Source organism: Grammomys surdaster, unplaced genomic scaffold (assembly GCF_004785775.1).
Source record: "Grammomys surdaster isolate TR1022 unplaced genomic scaffold, NIH_TR_1.0 254, whole genome shotgun sequence".
Classification (NCBI taxonomy): domain Eukaryota; kingdom Metazoa; phylum Chordata; class Mammalia; order Rodentia; family Muridae; genus Grammomys; species Grammomys surdaster.
The window spans coordinates 870,337-890,719 of record NW_021604695.1 but is presented as its reverse complement, the minus strand read 5'-3'; the positions used below and the strand labels follow the sequence as shown (position 1 = coordinate 890,719).

At 48.8% G+C, this 20,383-nt stretch overlaps 1 protein-coding gene and 1 long non-coding RNA gene across 5 annotated transcripts in view; one reads left to right on the top strand and one right to left on the bottom strand.

Moving 5' to 3' along the window:
- Positions 1–20,383, top strand: part of Cep250 (centrosomal protein 250) — a 41,458-nt gene that overhangs the window by 18,006 nt on the left and 3,069 nt on the right. For 2 of the 4 annotated variants that reach the window (XM_028775223.1, XM_028775224.1), the window contains 18 exons: positions 510–656; positions 1,413–1,643; positions 2,814–3,007; positions 3,227–3,354; positions 3,531–3,700; positions 5,530–5,697; positions 6,106–6,240; positions 7,978–8,100; positions 9,250–9,383; positions 11,399–11,537; positions 12,138–12,480; positions 13,303–13,424; positions 14,471–14,591; positions 15,643–15,764; positions 16,359–18,932; positions 19,053–19,166; positions 19,288–19,473; positions 19,775–19,876. In XM_028775223.1, the coding sequence (XP_028631056.1) occupies positions 510–656; positions 1,413–1,643; positions 2,814–3,007; positions 3,227–3,354; positions 3,531–3,700; positions 5,530–5,697; positions 6,106–6,240; positions 7,978–8,100; positions 9,250–9,383; positions 11,399–11,537; positions 12,138–12,480; positions 13,303–13,424; positions 14,471–14,591; positions 15,643–15,764; positions 16,359–18,932; positions 19,053–19,166; positions 19,288–19,473; positions 19,775–19,876 (5,253 nt within the window). Of the gene's footprint in view, positions 1–509; positions 657–1,409; positions 1,644–2,813; positions 3,008–3,226; positions 3,355–3,530; positions 3,701–5,529; positions 5,698–6,105; positions 6,241–7,977; positions 8,101–9,249; positions 9,384–11,398; positions 11,538–12,137; positions 12,481–13,302; positions 13,425–14,470; positions 14,592–15,642; positions 15,765–16,358; positions 18,933–19,052; positions 19,167–19,287; positions 19,474–19,774; positions 19,877–20,383 lie in introns of those variants that run through there. The other 2 variants (XM_028775226.1, XM_028775225.1) reach the window with 2 other exon arrangements.
- On the bottom strand, positions 426–5,861 carry LOC114627423. The gene is made up of 3 exons (XR_003712365.1): positions 5,752–5,861; positions 1,374–1,517; positions 426–746 (listed from the first exon to the last, which is right to left on the bottom strand). It is a non-coding gene; the product is annotated as an uncharacterized LOC114627423 (long non-coding RNA).

Genomic DNA, 20,383 nt, shown 5'->3' with positions numbered 1-20,383 from the left:
AAATATAAATCTTTAAAAAACCTATCTATATCTATATATGAAAACGTCAATGGCTTGTCAACTCTGGCATCACATTCAACACCTTTTGCCATCTGCCTTAAACTATTTGTGGCCTGCCTTCCCAAGGCCACCTTCACTCCAGGTGTCCTTTGCTCTTGACACAGAGCATCAGCTACAGTCTCAAGTCATCTTCCTTCATGACACCTTTTTTACCTTGACTCCCAAGAACCAGCTCCTGTCCCTAACTGAACTGGTGCCTTCTTTGAGTTTTCAGTGCACTTACAGTTTCTATAGTGTCGTGACAACTGTAGGTGTTTGCACAGCTTTCTGTATTTCTGTGCTGTAGCCACCTGTCTCATGAATGGATAAATGAATGAAAGACTTGTTTAGAATGCAAGGGAAGAAATGGAGTGCAAGTTTACAAATAAAAAACAGGTATTGGGAGTGTGTTCGGTTTACTGTTCCAGGCAAACTCAAAGCAGGAAACATTTTAACCCTTTTGGTTTTAGGCAGAACAGTCCATTGTGGAGCTATCCAGTTCAGAGAACAGCCTGAAGGCAGAGGTAGCCGATCTTCGAGCTGCAGCTATCAAGCTTGGGACTTTAAACGAGGCTTTGGCTTTAGATAAAGTTGGGCTGAACCAGCAGCTTCTCCAGGTGAGCAAAGGTTGATTCCCAGGACGGGGATGGCTTATCTAAAGATTAGCCATGAGCTAGCAAACAAGGCAGGTCAGTTCCCAAATATAGCTGAAATGAGCAAGAGAGACATTTGCAGTACAGAGGAGGGCAAAGGATTGGATGTAAGCACTGTAACTCCCCCCCACACCCCCACCTTCAGCAGAGCCTTTGAGCATTGGATGAATGATCAGGATAGGGATGATCTAGGTCCCTGGAAGGGAGAGTAAGTATTTCATGCTATTGTGTGAGACAGATGTGCTAAATATAGCCCAAATAACCCCCAAAGCATCTCCGTTTTTTAGAAATTTAACCTGCCATTTTAGTAGGGAAAACTTCTTGTTTCTAGATCTCCTGAGACCCAGAAATGTCTCTATTTCATTATTCTACTGTATTTTATTTGGTTGGTTCGTTGTTGGTTTTTTTGTTTTTTTTTTGCTGTTGCTGTTGCTGCTGTTTCGATTTGTTTTGTTTTGAGACAGTGTTTCATGCAGCCAAGGCTGTTATCCTGATCCTCCTTTACCTCTCAAGGGCTGGTATTACAGGCATGTACCACCACCTGGTATTATTCTGAATTCTCTGAAAGCAAGATTTTGCCTTTTCTATCTCTATCCCAGCGTCAGGGCCAGCTAGTGTGAGTGTAGACACCAGATCAAATGGATGGATCTCCCCGTCTGCAGAGGGAACTTAACCATTCACCTGTGATGCCCCGCACTCCCTTCTCTTTCTGGCCAGTAGTTGGAGCAGGAGAAGCAGTCCATGTGCAGCAGAGTGGAGGCCGCGGAGCAGCTGAGAAGCGCTCTGCAGGTGGACCTGGCAGAGGCAGAAAGGAGCAGGGAAGCCCTGTGGGAGAAGAAAACTCATCTGGAGACTCAGCTGCGGAAGGCAGAGGCGACAGGGGCTGAGCTACAGGCAGAACTGAGGGGAGCCCGAGAAGAGAAGGAAGAACTTAAAGAGAAATTAAGTGAGGTGAGAGGCCATCCATCGCTGGTGTCACTTGCAATGTGTCACACGCTCGTTGTTACTAGAAAGGACTCAGAAGTGACATGAGTGAGGTGGACTTCCCATTGTTTTAAGGCATTTCTATGGGGGTCCTTCACTGACCCCCACAGCCCAGTCCTTGATGCACTTCCTGTATTCCCTGCTCTCACTTCACACTCAGTTCGAACATGACAGTTCACGCTGCGATTACTTATCTGTTTATCCTTAAATATCAGCCTATATTATTTACTTACTTACATTGGTCATTTGAGAGAAAATCTAGCTCTAGCCTGGAATTCACTATGTAGACCAAGCTGTCTTCAACTTACAGTGTTCCTCCCGCCTATGCCTCCTGAGTGCTGAGATTATAGCTACCGTCTACAGCTATACATGTGTCGTGTACACCGTCTATCCGTCTCTCTGCTTGCTTTTCGCGACAGAGTCTACCTATGTTTTTTTGACTCACAGCTTGAGGGGATATGGTCTGCCAAAGTGGGGGACGCATGGCAGCAGGTGTTTGTGGTGGCCAGCGTATGTGGCAGCTGCTTGCTTACATCTTAGCCATCAGAGGAAGGGGAACGAGGTGTCCCCCTGGGCTTTCTGCTGTTGCCCTTTTTATTGAGTCTACAACTCCAGCTCATGAGACGTTGCCATCCACATTCAGGTGGCTTTCCTTCTTCATTTCCTCTCTGGAAACATCCTACAGACACACAGAGGTGGAGGTGTGTCTCCTCGGTGGTTCTTAATCATGAAGTTGACAATGAAGATCAATCTTAACAGTCATACTTTTCCCTACCAAACCGCTCACTGCCCTAATGCTTGGAGTATTAGCTAAGGCAATACTTATAAAGTATACCATTCTTAGAGCCCCTTCCCAGGTTATTAGTTACTTTCCTGGCATATACAGGTCCTGCTCGCCTCAGCACAGTGTCTTGCACATAGGAGAATATCCTTTCTGGTCTGGGGACTCTTGGTTGATCAAGGAAATAAATAAATAAATAAATAAATAGATGCCAGTTATTCAGCAGTGCTCGGAGCTCACAATGCCAAGTTCAGAATCTCTGAATACACACTGGCCCTGATTTCCTGGTAGTAGCTCTGGAGCAAGAATCCTGGGATTCTGCCTTACTCTGTATTTAATCAATTTCTCTCCCTCAGGCACATCACCAGCAAGAAACAGCTACAGCTCAACTAGAGCAGCTGCATCAGGATGCAGAAAGACAGGAAGAAACACTGGCCAGGGCAGTCCAGGAGAAGGAAGCCCTAGTACGGGAGAGGGCAGCTCTTGAGGTGCGCCTGCAGGCTGTGGAGCGGGACCGACAGGACCTCGCCGAACAAGCTCTGGGGCTCAGGTAGGGTCCACACTTAGTTCAGCCAAGCACTGAGAGCTTTGCAAGCCCAAGGGTAGACAAGCTAAGCTCCCTGTCCTAAGTGTATGCATGCTAAGTGAGTTGTAGACGTGTGACTGCCCTATAACCTCCCCGAGTAACCTGTACTTATAACCCAGTCCCTCTTGAGAAAGGTAAGGGGCTTAATGGCTTAGAACTCTTCCTGATCCCTAAATCTCATAGGTCAGCCAAGGAACAACTGGAGAGCAATCTGTTTGAGGCCCAACAACAAAATTCTGTGATACAGGTCACCAAGGGTCAACTGGAGGTCCAGATTCAAACTATTATTCAAGCCAAGGAAGTAATTCAAGGTGAGAGCCTAGCTGGGATGGGGCACACTGCATTCCAGAGAGATGGCAACAGCCAAGAAAGCAGCCAGATTCGGGCCTCTGAAATGGAAGTTGCTCATGAGGTGGGTGGGCAGGGAGAATATCATTAGGTAGAAAGAGTGAGACGGGCTCAGGGGTGATCTTACCTGATATCATAGGGGAAGTGAAATGCCTGAAGCTGGAACTGGATGCTGAGAGGACCCGGGCACAGCAGGAGCGGGATGCAGTAGCCAGGCAGCTAGCCCAAGCTAAGCAAGAGGGCCAAGCAGCTCTAGAGCGGCAGAAGGGGGCCCACGAGGAAGAGGTGAACAGGCTCCAAGAGAAATGGGTAAGTGGTGGATGTGATTGGGAAACAGGAGAGACATGGCCTCCCTTCGGTGAGTCTGCCACCTGCTGTCTCTTGGTGTACTTACTGCTGCTTAGAAGGGTGAAATGTGACTCAAGGTATAAAATCCACTGTGCGTGCGTGTGTGCGTGCGTGCATGCGTGCTTGCTTGCTTTCATGTATGAAGAATGAAGTGTGGAGCCCAGGAGCAGACCTAGCAGAGCACAGTTATAATCTCAGCATTCAGAAGACAGGAGGCTTGTGAGTTCAAGGCTACCTGTGTTACAGAGGAATACCGTTTTTTCCAGAAGTTAGGAGACTTCAGCCATGGTAGCACATGCCTTTTAATCCCAGCACTTGGGAGGCAGAGTCAGGCAGGTCTCTGTGAGTTTGAGGCCAGCTTAGTCTATATAGCGAGTTCCAGGGCAGCCAAGGCTGGAACTGTCTGGGGGGAAAAAAGAATTGTTTCTTGTTTTTATTTTTATTTTATTCACATGTAGATATCTTTGGAGGCATGGAGGAACTACAGTAACTACACTCCTAAGGGAAAGTATGGTGCTTACGTGGACCAGTGATTACTATCCAGTGCCACTCTGAATAAGGCAGATACAGGCACCAGAGAGAGCAGAGCACATATCCTGTAAAACACTTTTCTAAGCTGGGCATAGTGACAGTGCACACTTTTAATTCTAGCACTTTGTAAGCTGAGGCAGGTGGATGTCTATGAGTTCAGGGTCAACCTGATCTACTTAGTGAGTTCCAGGATTTCATAGTGAGACCCTCTCTAAACACTTAATTAAAAAAAAAGTTATAAGAGAGTCTGTCTGAGTGTGTGGAAAGGGAAAGAGAGAAGGGACCACCATGATCCAAGTGTGACCATGGCAGTCACTCCTTCCAGCGAACTTGAGGCCATTAGCTCATCAATCAGCAGGTTTGTAATCTTTTACTTTGGGGCTTTCAGTAGGTATCACGCCTGAATTTTGGTCGAGAAAATGCCTTGTGGACGCTACTCAACAAGTATTTTCCAATAATACCCACTATCATCTAAGCACATAATTCTAAAAATGGCCAAATTTTTGGCTGCTGTCTTGCCAGCAAACTCGCTGTAAAACATGATCAAGGGGCTAGAGAGGTCAGTGGTTAAGAGAGTCTGCTCCTCAGAGGACCTGAGTTGGTCCCTAGCACCCACCTCAGGCGATTCACAGTTGCCTTTAAAGCCTTCCTCTGACCCCTGTGCCCATACATACATATGTAGTGCACATTTACACAGAAATAAGAACAAATATTCAAAAACAAAATCATCAGAAGTCTTACGTTGGTTTTCTCCCTCCAGTGTGGGTTCTGGAGACGGGACTCAAGTTATCACACTGATGGGGCACCTGCTTCTACAGTTGTCTTTTTGACCCTAAAGGTTTGGTGTTTGTGGTGGTTGTGCAGTTGGCATTTTTATTTATTTTATTTTATCTTATTTTTTGGTTTTGTTTTTTTGAGGCAAAGTTTCTTTGTGAAGCCTTGGCTGTCCTAGAACTCATTCTTTAGACTAAGCTGGTCTCAAACTTAGATCTGCTTGCCTCTGCCTCCCAAGTGCTGGGATTAAAGGTGTCCACCACCACTTCCAGCTTATACATTATTTTAAAATATATATATATTTTTAAATCTCAAATGACCTTTAAATTTTAGTGAGACGGGGATTCAAACCTCCCTACAGAAATGAGTCACCGGGCTTAGAGCAGTGCCCAAGTCACAGTGAGACAGTGAAGAGATCTGTGTGCCAGACAAGCTCCCTGCCTCCCCTCTCACTGTTCTAACTGTGGTCTCCTTCACATGAGCAGGAGAAAGAGCGCTCCTTGCTGCAGCAGGAGCTGGATAAGACCCTGGAAACCCTAGAAAGGGAGAGAGCAGAGCTGGAAACGAAGCTCAGAGAGCAGCAGACGGAAACAGAAGCTATCCGTGCACAGAGGGAAGAGGAACGAAGCCAGGCTGACAGCGCCCTGTACCAAGTGAGCAGCTTGCAGTGTTGGACTCTCGTGATCTCTGCATGCCCAGTCTCTTACCTCTTACATTTCCAGTCCTGAGAGCAGGGCTCAAGAGGGGCTTCCTGGAGAGTATAGCTACCGCCCTTCTGCTTGTGAGGAAACTAACATGCAGTTAGCTGCAAGCAGGCACTATGTCATACTTCCTGAAGGAGGTCCAGCATTGACCACATCCTGTCAGTGTATGAACCGGTGGCAGTCTTTGCACTTCCTGGTTCTAAGTTAATGGTCCGAGACTTTTCTTTTTCCTCAGCCCCTCTTCCTACTGTTGGAAGAACTTGGAGCAAATGTGATGTGCTTATGGCCTCCTGGGTGAACAAGCTAATCCAGAGCCATGAAGCCCTTGCCCTTCCTGCCCTTCCTGCCTTTCCACAGATGCAGCTAGAGACAGAGAAGGAGAGAGTGTCCCTCCTGGAGACGCTGCTGCAGACCCAGAAGGAGTTGGCAGATGCTAGTCAACAGCTGGAAAGGCTGAGGCAGGACATGAAGATTCAGAAATTAAAGGAACAGGTATGGAGGGTGGTCCTGGGTCTGATCCTTCTGCTTCTACCACCTAAATGGAGGGATTATAGGTGTGGACCATAACACCCAGTTTTAAATATTGTTTGGAACTGAACCTTGGGGCTTCTTGAATGCTAGAAGGAGACAGTTTCTAATTGCTTTTAAATTACATCCGTTTATTTATTGTGTGTGTATGTATATGCATGTGCACATAGCATGACATGCATGTGGAATTCAATGTATAGGAGTTGGTTCCTTCCTTCTACCATATGGGACCCTGGATTGACCTCAGGTCATTACACTTGGCAGCAAGCACCTTACCCACTTAGGGTAGTTTTGAAGGACATGTTAGGCCATTCCATTGTCATAGGTCCCTGAAACAGACAGAGGCTTGGGAAATTCAAGGATAAAAGGGGTTACTTGCCGGGCGGTGGTGACGCACGCCTTTAATCTCAGCACTTGGGAGGCAGAGGCAGGTGGATTTCTGAGTTCGAGGCTAGCCTGGTCTACAGAGTGAGTTCCAGGACAGCCAGGGCTACACAGAGAAACCCTGTCTTGAAAAACCAAAAAAAAAAAAGAGGGGGGAGTACTTGGCTCTAGTGTGATAAACTTGGGGTGAGTACAGAAGAAAGGAGAGAATGAAAGGATCCCTCCTTAGCCGTAGAAGCTTGGAGTTTGTTTTGAGGCCATTGGAAAACTGGTGAATGGTATTTTAAGAGCAGGAGAGACACATTTTTTTTTTTTTTAAGATTTATTTATTTTATGTCTGTGACTACACTATTGCTCTCTTCAGACACACCAGAAGAGGGCATTGGATCCCATTACAGATGGTTGTGAGCCACTATGTGGTTGCTGGGAATTGAACTCTGGACCTCTGGAAGAACAGTCAATGCTTTTAACCACTGAGCCATCTCTCCAGTACCGGACTTATTTATTTTTATGTTATGTGTATGAGTATTTTGCACATATATATATATGTACACCATGTGCACACCTGGTACCTGCAGAGGCCAGAAGAGGATGTCAGATCCCCTGGAATTGGAGTTACTGAAGTTCTGAGCCACGATGTGGTTGCTGGGAACGGAACCTGGGGATTCTGCAAAAGCAAAGAGCACCAAGTGCTCTTAACCACCAGCCATTTCTCTAGCCCCCATCATGCATGATTTTATGTATTTCTGTATATATATTTATATTTTTTATTATTGTTATCTTTTTGTGATTCTAGGGATCAAACCTACAGCCTTGTATATGTTAGGCAAATGTTCAACTACTAAATAACAATGCCAGCCTAGAATGTCTTTTTTTTTTTTTTGAGGCAGGGTCTTTCTATTATGTAGTTTCCATATGCCTCTGCTACCCTAGAGTTAGGGATTATAGGCATGGCTCACCACACCTGACCAGGATATCTTTAATGCAGTACTTGACCAAGTGGAAGTATGTACCTGTGTATATGCAATTAAGTGGAAATAGGGATCTGTTCAGGAGGCTGCCAATGGATCTGGGTAAAGGATCTAACTTTACTAACTCTTGGCTTGTCCAGAAAGATTGGCTGAACCCATGCAGTCATATGGAAGGAGGGGAAATGGGGTCTGAGAATAGAGGTAGAAAGAGTATGCATTGCTAGTTCCTGCCTCAGCTTCTGCCAGCTCAGTGGAAACAAACAGGTCAAGTAAGCATTGTACAGTAAGCATTTCAGGAGCTAGCTCCCGTGGAAGCGCTTCTTACTCACCAACTCCTTTTCTGTAGGAGACCACTGGCATGCTGCAGGCCCAGCTTCAGGGGACACAGCAGGAGCTGAAGGACGCGGCCCAGCAGCACAGGGACGACCTTGCTGCCTTCCAGAAGGACAAGATAGACCTGCAGAAGCAGGTACCTCTTTGCTACTTGCCCCACAGCCCTTCCCTAACATAGCCAATCCTATTCCCTTCTACAAACAAGGGGAACCTGGGTCTTGCTTCTCAAGCTCAGGAGGACAGAGATAGGCCACAAAAATAAATGCAGAGTTGAAGGGTGTTCAGAGCTGAGCATGTACCTTTCAGAGTTCTGGGATTGTATTACTAGTCCTCTTTATCCACAGATTCTACCAGTAGCCAATGAAAACATTGGGAAGGCATTTTAGTGTAAATGTATAGACTTATTTTTTGTTCTCTAAAGAGTATGTAACAACTGTTTACATAGCATTCACATTGCATTAAGTACTGTTTACATCATATTAGGTTTGATAAGTAATAAGGAGATGGTTTAAAATGTATAGGAGAATGTGAATAGGTTATATTCAATTACTGTATAGTTTAATCTCAGCACTTAAGATGTAGACTGCTGAGTTTGAAGTCAATTTGAGCTGCATAGTAGGATTCTGTCTCTAAAACAAGAACAGGCTAGGAAGATGGCTCAGTTGATAAAGTACCTACTACACATGCATAAGGATCCTAGCTGAGACTATCAGCCTCCTCATGAGAATCTGGGTGTGGTGGCATGTGCTGACACTAGGGCTGAAGAGGCAGAGACAGGAGATTTCTGGAGCTCACTGGTCGGCTTGTCTTGCTGAAAGTAAACTCCAGGTTTAAGGAAAAAGAGAGACTCTGCCTCAAAAAAAAAAAAAGTTAGAGAATGATAGAGGACACATTAACTTCTGACCTAACTGTACACACACATTGTGTTTGTGTGTGTGTGGTGTGCTGTGGTGTGTGTGTGTGTGTGTGTGTGGTGTGTGTATGTGTACATGCATATGCATGCATGCATGTACGCACATATATCACAGTGAGAACTAACTCTTACAAATTGTCTACTGTCCTCCACAAACGTGTCTTGGCATGTATTCAAGTGTGTACACAAATAAGTGAATAAACATGTAAATGTAAAGAAAAAAACCATAATCGTGTAGGGACTAGTGAAGCCTCTAGACCTGTGGAGGCGGCCCTGACTGGTGCACTCTCAGGAGCCTGAAGCCTTAGGCTAGAAGTACCTTCCCACGTGGCCCGTGTTTGCCATCTCAGCCTCATGCTTGTCACCTTCCAGGTAGAGGACTTAATGTCTCAGCTGCTAATCCACGAAGACTCCCAGAGGCTGGTGAAACAAGAGATTGAAGAGAAGGTGAAAGAGGCTCAGGAATGTAGCCGGATTCAGAAGGAACTGGAGAAAGAGAAAGCCAGGTAGGCTAGACAGCCAGAGGGGTGGCCTTGCCTTCTCACTGTGTCTCTGACTCCACATTTCTCCACATGTCTCTGTGGCATGATCCATGCATGCTTGTCTCGACCCCCATGTCTTACTCTAGGGGTCTCTACCTCAAACCTTTTTTTTTTTAAGATTTATTTACTTATTTTATGTATATATGAGAACACTGTTGCTGTCTTCTGACACAGCAGAAGAGGGCATCAGATCTTATTACAGATGGTTGTGAGCCACCATGTGGGTGCTGGGACTTGAACTCAGGACCTCTGGAAGAGCAGCCAGTGCTCTTAACCACTGAGCCATCTCTCCAGCCCTCTGCCTCAAGTCTTATACTTGAGTCGTTAGTAACTGTTTAGAGAAGCCCATTGATGACCATTGTCGTACGGCAATGCGGCCCCCACCTCAGTAGAATAGATCTGTAGGGAAAATTTTAATTAAACAATTTGTCAAGATATATTGTTATTGATTTTTGCTTATGGTATGGAAGAATGAAGCAAGATGCTATTAAAGAGGGAGGGAGGGAGGGAGGGAGGGAGGGAGGGAGGGAGAGAGAGAGAGAGAGAGAGAGAGAGAGAGAGAGAGAGAGAGAGAGAGAGAGAGAGAGTTACTTTAGAAAAAAGTAGGTAGGGAAAGTCTCTCCCAGGAAGTTGAATTTAAACTGGATGCTAAGCTGAGCGTGGTGGCGCACACCTTTAATCCCAGCCCTCAGGAGACAGAGGCAGGCGGAGCTCTGAGGCTGGTCTGGTCTACAGAGTAAGAAAGTGAGTACCAAGGCACCAGGACTACACAGAAACCTCAAACAAACAAGTGCAAAGCTACACGTAGAAACCCTTAGATAAATAGATAAACAAACAAATACAGGGCTACACAGATAAACACTGAAATAAACAAACAGGGCAGCCAGGGCTATCTAAAAGAACTATAAAATAAACAAGAAGTTGATTGATTGATTGATTGATTGATTGATGATTGATTGATTGATTGAAAGAAATGAACTGAATGCTAGGGTTGGCAATGTGGTTCAGCAGGTAAGGATGCTTGCTGCCCAGCCTGCCGATCTGAGTTTCATCTCCAGGAGCCATGTGGTGGAAGGAGAATCTATTCTTGAAGATTATTCTTTGACCCCCACATGTACCCTCCATACACAGTAAATACATAAGCTGAATGCTGAAAGGGAGCCGCCCGTGCAGAGGAGGAGAGCTTAGAAGCCCTGGGGCCAGTGGAAGCATGCTGTACACTGTGATGCCCAGAGTGTGGTATTAGGTATTGTTTGCTACAGTCCATAGCAAGGAACATGTAGGTTATAGTTAGCAGGAAACTGCAAGGATTTCAAGTAAGGAAATTAGCACAATCCAGTTTCTGCTGTGTTCCATGGGATAGTAATGGCCTGAAGCCCATGGTGGGGCATGAGCCCATTCAGAATGGGGAGCAGCATACACTCAGTGCCCCAGGGGTCTGAGAAGGGATGGATCTTTTTGATAGTGACACCTGAGTCCTAAAGACAAGCTGGTGTAGCTGTCCAAGTGAGAGGCAGCAAGACTGAGCCATAGTAAGTAGTAGGGAAGGAAACAAGAAAGGACGTGGCTTACGACTCATCTATATATAATGACAGGCGGATGGGGGAGGACCAAGTGGGACCTGAAGTGGTTATGGCTTCCATACTCCGACACTTGATGAAATCCAGGGGACAGAGTGAGAGACGGTTGAGTGGGAAATTGGGGGCTCAAAGGGTTCAGAAGTTTGGATGTAGTGAATTTGACATATGTGCATATGTGTGTGAGGGATTTATCAGAGAAGAATAAATTTGTACTGAAATGAGTCTTCATATCTGTGAAATTCCCACAACCCCTTAGTAGGTATTCTATAAATAGAAGCTTTCTTCGTGACCCTCTTGTCACTATTACTGTTTGTATGTAATACAGTACTATGATTAGTTGGGTGAAGCATGCTGTCTCTCTCCCTGAGAGAATGACTTGCCTCTCTAACCTGTTTCCAGCCTGGCTCTGTCACTGGTGGAAAAGGAAGAAAGACTCCTTGTCTTACAAGAAGCAGAGTCTGTGCGACAGCAGGAGCTGAGCTCCTTGCGCCAGGACATACAGGACGCCCAGGAAGGGCAAAGGGAGCTCGGTGTACAGGTACCCCCACTATGCCTGAGCCCCACTTTCTGGTGAGGCTGTACTTAGAGAGACTGAATGAATTGGTTTGTCCAAGAAATGGGATAGGTTGGAACCTCAGCATCCCTGGCAGTAGGGAGAATCCAGGGCTGGGCAGCCAGGAGCTTGAGAACCTGACCCAGAGAATGTCCTCTGTGGAGAGCCTGACATCCGGAGCATTGTTCAGAGAGTGCTCATGTGGACCTGACTCATGCAGTCACTGGCAGTATGCTTTATCTGGTTGGCAAATGCCGCAGGAAGAGGTTGGAGGGTATCAAAAAATACCCACAAGAGGACGTCTATACTCAGTTTGCTCATGGTGAGACCCAGGCCTGAGCCTGGAGAGATGGAGTTGAGAGGAGAGGCCGGCAGGGCACGGGTCTGCCTGCTCGTCTTCATGCAGTCACAGCCGGGCCAGCAGAGCTGTCTGCCTAGGAACCCTAGTTGTCAGAACAACTCGCTTCAGAGCCTCTCCTACCCGCTGCAGAGCTGAGCCTGCCAGACTTCTTCCCAAGTCGGGTCAGCTGTGGGAGGACTAAGGAGAGGGTGCCACTTCTCAGGGATGCTTCTTCCTCCTGACAGGTGGAACTACTGAGGCAGGAGGTGAAGGAAAAGGAGGCTGACTTTGTGGCCCGGGAAACACAGTTGCTGGAGGAGTTGGAGGCCTCAAGGATCGCAGAGCAGCACCTGCGAGCGTCTTTATGGGCCCAGGAAGCCAAGGCAACCCAGCTGCAGCTGCAGCTGCGCAGCACTGAGAGCCAGCTAGAGGCACTGGTTGCAGAACAGCAGCCAGAGAACCAGGCGCAGGCCCAGCTGGCTAGCCTCTGCTCTGTTCTGCAGCAGGCCCTGGGGTCTGCATGTGAGAGTCGGCCTGAGCTGAGGGGTGGAGGTGACTCTGCTCCTACCCTATGGGGTCCTGATCCAGGTGAGGAAGCCGGATGAGAGCTAAATCTTTTGAGCCAAAGCTGGGTGGGAGGGACTATAGCTCCCCTTGTGAAATAGCATCAAGGTTCACATGCTGTAACTGATTCCAGGTGATTCTGAACCCTATTCTGTTTGGTAGCAGGTAAGTCACCTAACTTCTCTGAACTTGATTTTTCTTGACTATAAAATGAAAGTGTTAAAGCCCTATCTTAGGATTTTTCTAAGATTATAAACATAAAGAGCTAGGCCAAATGTGGGGCACCTGCCTGTAACCCCAGGACTCAGGACCTGCAGGAGTCTAAGTTCCACCAGCCTGAGATACATGAGTTGCTGGGCATGATGAAACCTGCTTGGCATGAGAGCTGGGACAGGAGGATTAAGAGTGCAGAGTCTTCCTCAAGTATATAGTAAATTCCAGGCCAGTCTGACCTACATAAATCCTGTCTTTAAAGAAAAAAAAAGTAAAAAACATGAGCCGGGTGGTGGTGGTGCACGCCTTTAATCCCAGCACTCGGGAGGCAGAGGCAGGTGGATTTCTGAGTTCGAGGCCAGCCTGATCTACAGAGTGAGTTCCAGGACACCCAGGGCTACACAGAAAAAACATGTCTTGAAAAAACATAAACAAGTAAATAAAAAAGATAAATTTTGCAACTTTGCTGAAAGCATAGCAGCTTATAGCCAGCATTATCTAATGAGACATATGTGGATGACCCACAGAAGGGATTCTTTGGAGAGGAGGAGTTAGTGGGAATGCCAAGGCCTGTCTCAGGGATGGCTGCTGTTTATGGCAGCCAGGTGAGAAGAATTTCCCTCTTTTCTTCAGATCAGAATGGATCTTTGAGACTCTTCAAGAAAGGGTCCCTCCAGACTGCACTGTCAGCCGAGGCTGTGGCACTGGCTCTCCAGAAGCTTCATCAGGACTTGCGGAAGGCTCAGCAGGCCCGGGTATGTCCTCTGTCCTCTTTCCTTTTCTTGTGAAGCTGAGACAGGAAGCAGGGCAAAAGGACAGTCACCCTGAGCTCTGCCTGCTGTTGCACCTCTGTCACTTACTGTCCTGCAGACATAATGGGGCATTTGGATTTCCTGGGCCCTGTTTTCGCTTGGAAACTAGCTGCCTTCCAGAAGTCCTTCCATGGTGTAGCCCACAGCGTACTCTGCTAGTGGAACTGATAAGTCACTGGTTCAGACATAGTTAGAACACGGTTTGAACTGGGAGGGAGTGTCAGGAGAAGAGGCAACTGGTCTAAACTGTGAAGTAGGCTTTTGAAAGGGAAGGACTGTGCCCTATAATAGGGCACTGAGCGGTTATTTCAAAAGAAATCATCCAGGTATGGTGGCACATGCCTGTGGTCACAGCACTCAGGAGGCTGAGGCAGGAGGATTGAGAATTTGAGACCAGCCTAAGTTTATTAAGACCATGTCCTTCTCCCTCACCCCAAAATTTAAAGATTTTGGGCAGATAACCAGGTATAGGACCTTAAGTGTCTGTAATCCCAGTGCTTAGAATGTAGAGGCAAGATGATGATCAGGAATTTCAGACCAGCCTATGTTTCGTAGTCAGTTTAAGGCCAGCCTGGGCTACATGAGACTGTCTGAAATAACAACACATAGGCCCAAGGGGCTCCCCAGCACCCATCAGGCTCACCTTCCCTTCAGGGAACTAAGTGCATGAGAGTTTAGAAGACTGTTTCTCAGCCTGTGGGTCTCCATGCCTTTGGGAGTCCAATGACTCTTCCACAGGGACTGCCTAAGAGCCCTGCAAAACACAGATATTTATATTACAATTCATAACAGTAGCAAAACTACAGCTATAAAGTAACAACAGAAATAATTTATGGTTGGGGTCACCACAGCATGAGGAAAGGGCTGCAGCATCAGGAAGGCTGAGAACCGCTGGTTTAGAATTGGGTCAAAACAGCAAAGGCTTCAGAGTAAGGACAGAGGGACAACTCCTAAGGGCCAGAAGCTCAACCCTACCTTTCCTTTCCCAGGATGACCTAAGGGACCAGGTCCAGAAGCTGGTGCAGCGCCTGACTGACACAGAGACCCAGAAGAGCCAGGTCCATTCAGACCTGCAGGACCTGCAGAGGCAGCTCTCACAGAGCCGGGAAGGTGAGGCTCTCAGTGGGCAGGAAGGAACAGGAGTGGGAGACTAGAGAAGGCCCGGAAAGGGTGAAGCCTCTTGAACTCCTTTACCACGTGACATTAGCTCCTGTGGCCATCGTGGAAGAAGGACTTGGAGGGGACAGATTTGGTAAACTGAGAGAAGCTACCGCCTGGGCTGCTGCTGGTCTTTGCATTTTTAGAATTGCATACTTACTTATTTACTTTTATTAGAGAGCGAGTGTGGGTATGTCTGTGTGTGCGTGTGTGGAGCCAGAGCTCTCCCCCTCTTGAGCCAGCTCATCAGCCCAGGCAGGAGGCTTTATTTATTTATTTATTTATTTATTTATTTATTTATTTATTTATTTTTATTAAAGCACAAAATCCTGGCAACCCCAGGCCAGAACTATCAAAACATAAATTTGTGTTTCTTTTGTCATTTCTTCCATCGTTTTTATCACTTCCCATTTTACCCTCTAAATTAGCCTTTGAGGACAGAGTGATTATAAACTTACTGTGAGAAAGGCCAGGAAGGGAATGAGGAAGAATCTGTGGTCATGTACTTCTGCTGGGGGCTTGGAGGGGCAGTGGCCACTGGAAAGAAGAGGAGTTCCATTGCAGAAGGAGAGAGGTCAACCTGGGTGGGTTTTAGCCTTTTTTAGTCATCTGAAGGTCCCTGAGACCCTTACAAACAGCTGGCTCTGGACATCTTCAGGCTTGAGGGTTTCTAGGAACTTCCCACAGTCTTAGATAATCGGGGGCTAGAAGGGCTGTCAGCCAACTGTCATGTGGAGAGCTCATGGGAGGAGCTCGGGGTGATGAGGATGAGGAAGTGTCAGATGATTAGCAGGCTGGCTGTGCCACAGCTGGCAGCAAGCACAGGTATGAGGCTGGAAGCAGCTGCTGTCAGGTAGGGATGGTACAGGCACTGGGTGTGACTCTCCTCCTGGCCTTGCTTCCCTTTGATTCCGAACCCATCCTCCATCTGCCTCTGCCTGCACTCGTGTTCTTCCACCTGTGACCGAGCACCTGACTCCAACACCTCTGTTCTTTGTTAAAGAGAAATCCAAGTGGGAAGAGAAACAGAACTCCCTGGAGTCTGAGCTAAAGGACTTGCAAGAGACCGTGGCATCCTTACAGTGTCACCTACGGCAGGCAGAGCTGCAAAAAATGGAAGCTCAGGTAAAGTCCTGTCTGGGGAAGGACGTCTCGGTAGAACTGCTTAGGGGCAGGCCCACGTTGGCCTGTGCTCACATGGCAGCTTCCTTCAGCAAGTCTCACAGTTCCTCTGGCTCTCTGATGTGTCTGTTGTTAAGGTCATTGTGAACCTTCTCTATTTTTTTCTGAGTTGGTTGAGACTTGTCCCTGGTAGAAGATCAGGCTCTAGAATGTCTCTTTGCACCAGGCTACCTCCCCTGGACACAGAAGAGCTTTGGAAGGTGGTAGGGATGCTCTTTTATAGGACCACCTTAAGTAGAATACATCACTTCTTCAGTCCTCGTTAAGGCCTGGTCACTGCTGGTGCCATAGAAGAGGCCAGGGTTAGACCGACAGTATCCAGAAAATAATCTTGTTCAGAAGTGGTGTGCATGCTTTTAATCCCAGCACACGAGAGGCAGAAGCCAACAGATCTATGAGTTTGGGGCCAGCCTGGTCTACAGAGTAAGTTCCAGGACAGCCAGGGCTATACAGAGAAACTCTGTCTCAACCCCAACCCATCCCATCCCCATAAAAAAGGAAATAATCTTGTCTTAAGGGTTTGCCTCTTGTTTGCAGAATGATCGAGAATTGCTTCAGGCATCCAAGGAGAAACTGTCAGCCCAGGTTGAACATCTGCAAGCATGTGTTGCAGAAGCCCAGGCTCAGGCAAGTGCAGCTGGTGTCCTGGAAGAAGATCTTCGAACGGCTCGTTCTGCACTGAAACTGAAAACTGAGGAGATAGAGAGTGAACGGGAGAGAGCCCAGGCTTTGCAAGAACAGGGCGAGCTGAAGGTGGCTCAGGGGAGAGCTTTGCAGGAGAACTTAGCCCTGCTGGCACAGACCCTGTCTAACAGAGAACGGGAAGTCGAGACGTTGCAGGCTGAGATTCAGGAACTGGAGAAGCAGCGGGAAATGCAGAAGGCTGCTCTGGAGCTGCTTTCCCTGGACCTGAGGAAGCGCAGTCGGGAGGTAGACCTGCAACAAGAACAGATTCAGGAGCTGGAGCAATGCAGGTCTGTCTTAGAGCACCTGCCCATGGCCGTCCAAGAGCGAGAGCAGAAACTGAGTGTGCAGCGGGACCAGATCAGAGAACTGGAGAGCGATCGGGAGGCCCAGAGGAGTGTCTTGGAACACCAGCTTCTGAACCTTGAGCAGAAGGCTCAAGTGATTGAGTCCCAGAGGGGACAGATTGAGGATCTGAAAAAGCAACTGGGGACACTGGAATGCCTGGCCCTGGAACTGGAGGAAAGCCATCACAAAGTAGAGGGCCAACAGAAGGTGATCACAGAATTGGAGGGCCAGAGGGAAATGCAGAGGGTGGCTCTAACCCACCTCACACTGGACCTGGAAGAAAGGAGCCAGGAGCTGCAGGTGCAAAGCAGCCAGCTCCATGAGCTGGAGAACCATAGCACCCGTCTGGCAAAAGAACTGCAGGAGAGGGATCAGGAGGTGACGTCTCAACGCCAGCAGATTGAGGAGCTGCAAAAGCAGAAGGAACAGCTGACTCAGGACCTGGAGAGGAAAGGCCAGGAGCTGATGTTGCAGAAGGAAAGGATTCAGGTTCTGGAAGATCAGAGGACGCTGCAGACCAAGATCTTAGAGGAGGACCTAGAACAGATCAAGCATTCCTTGAGAGAACGCGGCCAGGAGCTGGCCTCTCAGCGGCAGCTGGTGCATGAGCGTGTGGACGATGGGAAGAGCCCGAGGAAAGCACAGCGAGGGAGCCTGGAGCACTTGAAGCTGATCCTGCGTGATAAGGAGAAGGAGGTAGAATGCCAGCAGGAGCGCATCCAAGAACTTCAGGGCCACATGGGCCAGCTGGAACAGCAGCTCCAGGGTCTGCACAGGAAGGTGGGTGAGACTAGCCTGCTCCTGACCCATCGAGAACAGGAGACAGCAACCCTGCAGCAGCACCTCCAGGAAGCCAAGGAACAAGGGGAGCTGAGAGAGCAGGTACTTCAGGGTCAGCTGGAAGAGGCCCAGAGAGCTCTGGCCCAGAGGGACCATGAACTAGAGGCCCTCCGGCAAGAACAGCAGCAGACCCGGGGCCAGGAGGAAAGTATGAAGCAAAAGACAAGTGCTCTACAGGCCGCTCTGGAGCAGGCCCATGTGACACTGAAGGAGCGTCAGGAGGAGCTGGAAGAACACAGGGAACAGGTGCAAAGGCTCCAGGAAGAACTCGTAGTGGAGGGACGGCAGGTACGGGCCCTGGAGGAGGTGTTGGGAGACCTAAGGGCCGAGTCTCGGGAACACGAGAAGGCTGTGCAGGCCCTTCAACAACAGTGTGCTGAACAGGCCCAGGAACATGCGGCAGAAGCCAGGACCTTGCAGGACAGCTGGCTGCAGGCCCAGGCCACACTCACAGAACAAGAACAAGAGCTAGCGGCTCTGCGAGCAGAAAACCAGTATTCCCGCCAACAGGAGGATGCTGCATTTGGCCAGGCAGAGGCTCTGCAGGAGGCCTTGAGCAAAGCCCAAGCTGCCCTGCAGGAGAAAGAGCAGAGTCTCCTTGAGCAGGCTGAGTTGAGCTGCACCCTGGAGGCCAGCACTGCCACCTTGCAAGCTACCCTGGACACCTGCCAGGCACGTGCCCGGCAGCTGGAGGAGGCCCTGAGGATTCGAGAAGGTGAGATCCAGGCCCAGGCTCTCCGACACCAGGAGGTTATGCAGCACCTCCAGCAGGAACTTTGCCAGAAGGAAGAAGAGCTGAGGCAGCAAGATGAGCAGAGGCAGCTACTAGAGAAGGCTATGGCCCAGAGGACTCAAGAAAATGGAATCCAAGAAGAAGAAACAAGGGGGCTTCTTGAGAGCCTAAAGGAGCTACAGCTGACTGTAGCCCAAAGGGAAGAAGAGCTTCTGATGCTGAGGGAGGCCCAGCAAAGGCAGAATCAGGAGGCCCCTTCTCCAAACCACAGAGCCTTCCCAGCCGAGAAGCTACCGCTAAAACTGTCCCCAGCGCAACAGGAGGTGGAGCGACTGCAGAATGCCCTAAGGCAAACAGAAGCCAGGGAGATAGAATGGAGGGAGAAGGCTCAGGACTTGGCTCTGTCCCTGGCCCAAAGCAAGGCCAGCATCAGCAGTCTGCAGGAGATAGCCATGTTCCTACAAGCCTCTGTCCTAGAGCGGGAATCAGAACAGCAAAGACTGCAGGTGAGTTGCCATGTGGGAGAGGGAGGGCAGGGAACAGAGCCATTAACTGAGCTCAAGGGTAGGGAATGAGACAGCTTTGGACATGGTCTGCCATAGTGTGACTGTTATACTGTACCTTAGGAGGAATTGGTACTCAGCAGACAGGCTCTGGAAGAGCAGCAGTCACATGGCGCACACTCAACCAGCAGAGCAGACCGGAGACACAAAGCTGGACAGGGCATACAACCTGGAGAGGTGAGTGTAGCCTAGTGGCACAGGAGGAGCTCTGTCAACTACTTGTCTTTTGGGAATCGGTCTCTGAACCCAAACTGCCAGCTTGGTCCCTCTGCCCTCCAGCTCTTCTCCCTGTCTGTAGGGCTGCCCAGATGAGCATCATGGGTCTTCCCTACCAGTAGTAGAGACTGAGCCTAGTCCTGGAGTGGAGGAGAAGGAACGGTTGACCCAGAGGCTTGAACGTCTGCAGCAAGTGGTGGCAGAGTTGGAAGTTGACCGGACCAAGCTGCAGTGCCACAATGCGCAGCTGCGGACCACCTTGGAGCAGGTCAGTAGCTTCTGCAGTCTCCTGCCTGCGTCTCCACTCCTCCTGCTGTTTCTGAAACACTTTTATTAAATTACAGCCGTGCTTTGTCTGTGGGTGCTTGCTCACCACTCCATGGGACACAGTAGTTGTGACAGAGCTTAGAAGCTAGCCTCTGCTTCCAGGGCCTGAGAGCTAGCCTGCCTCCTCTGCCAGGAGCACTTGCACTCTGCCCTATGCCCTCCCCAGCCCAGGGGTCTTCCCGTGGCTTCTAGCTCTTTACGTTCATCTCTGCGCACGTGATTTATCGACTGCATATTGGCAGGTGGAGCGAGAACGGAGGAAGCTGAAGAGGGATTCCATGCGAGCATCACGGGCAGGGGCGCTGGAAGCCAGAGAAACTCTGGATTCGTCCCCCACACAGCAGGTTCCCACTTTTCCTCCTGCCCTTACCTTGCCCTAACGCCACCCTGTGTAGCACGTATCCTAGCACTCTTCTATGTAGCTAATCCAGAGCCCCTCCTGCTTGAGTCTGCCCTAGTCTGCCCTTACTTCAGGAGGAGGCCTACGTAGGTAAGTGTGTTCTTAGGGATAGTGGGCCTGCATTCTTAGTTCAGATCCACTCCCTCCCTCCCAGACAAGTGTCTCAGGTTCACCTTGGGTCAACCAGAATCCCTGGCATCCAGGAGTTGTGTCGTGCTTACCAGCTCCTGACATGCCCAGGAGTGGGATCACAGCATTGCAGCTTTCTTGGAGCCCTTAGTTTTGTGTTTACAAAACTAAGTTTAGGGTTCTTGATATCTCCTGGCACAGAGGCCTGCCCTCAGGGAAGGTGTTTGGAGAGGTGTTTGCTCCTCTTAGCTATGGCTGCCTTGGGTCAGTGTGCCCGTCAGCATGGGAGGGAGGGAGGGAGGGAGGGAGGGAGGGAGGGAGG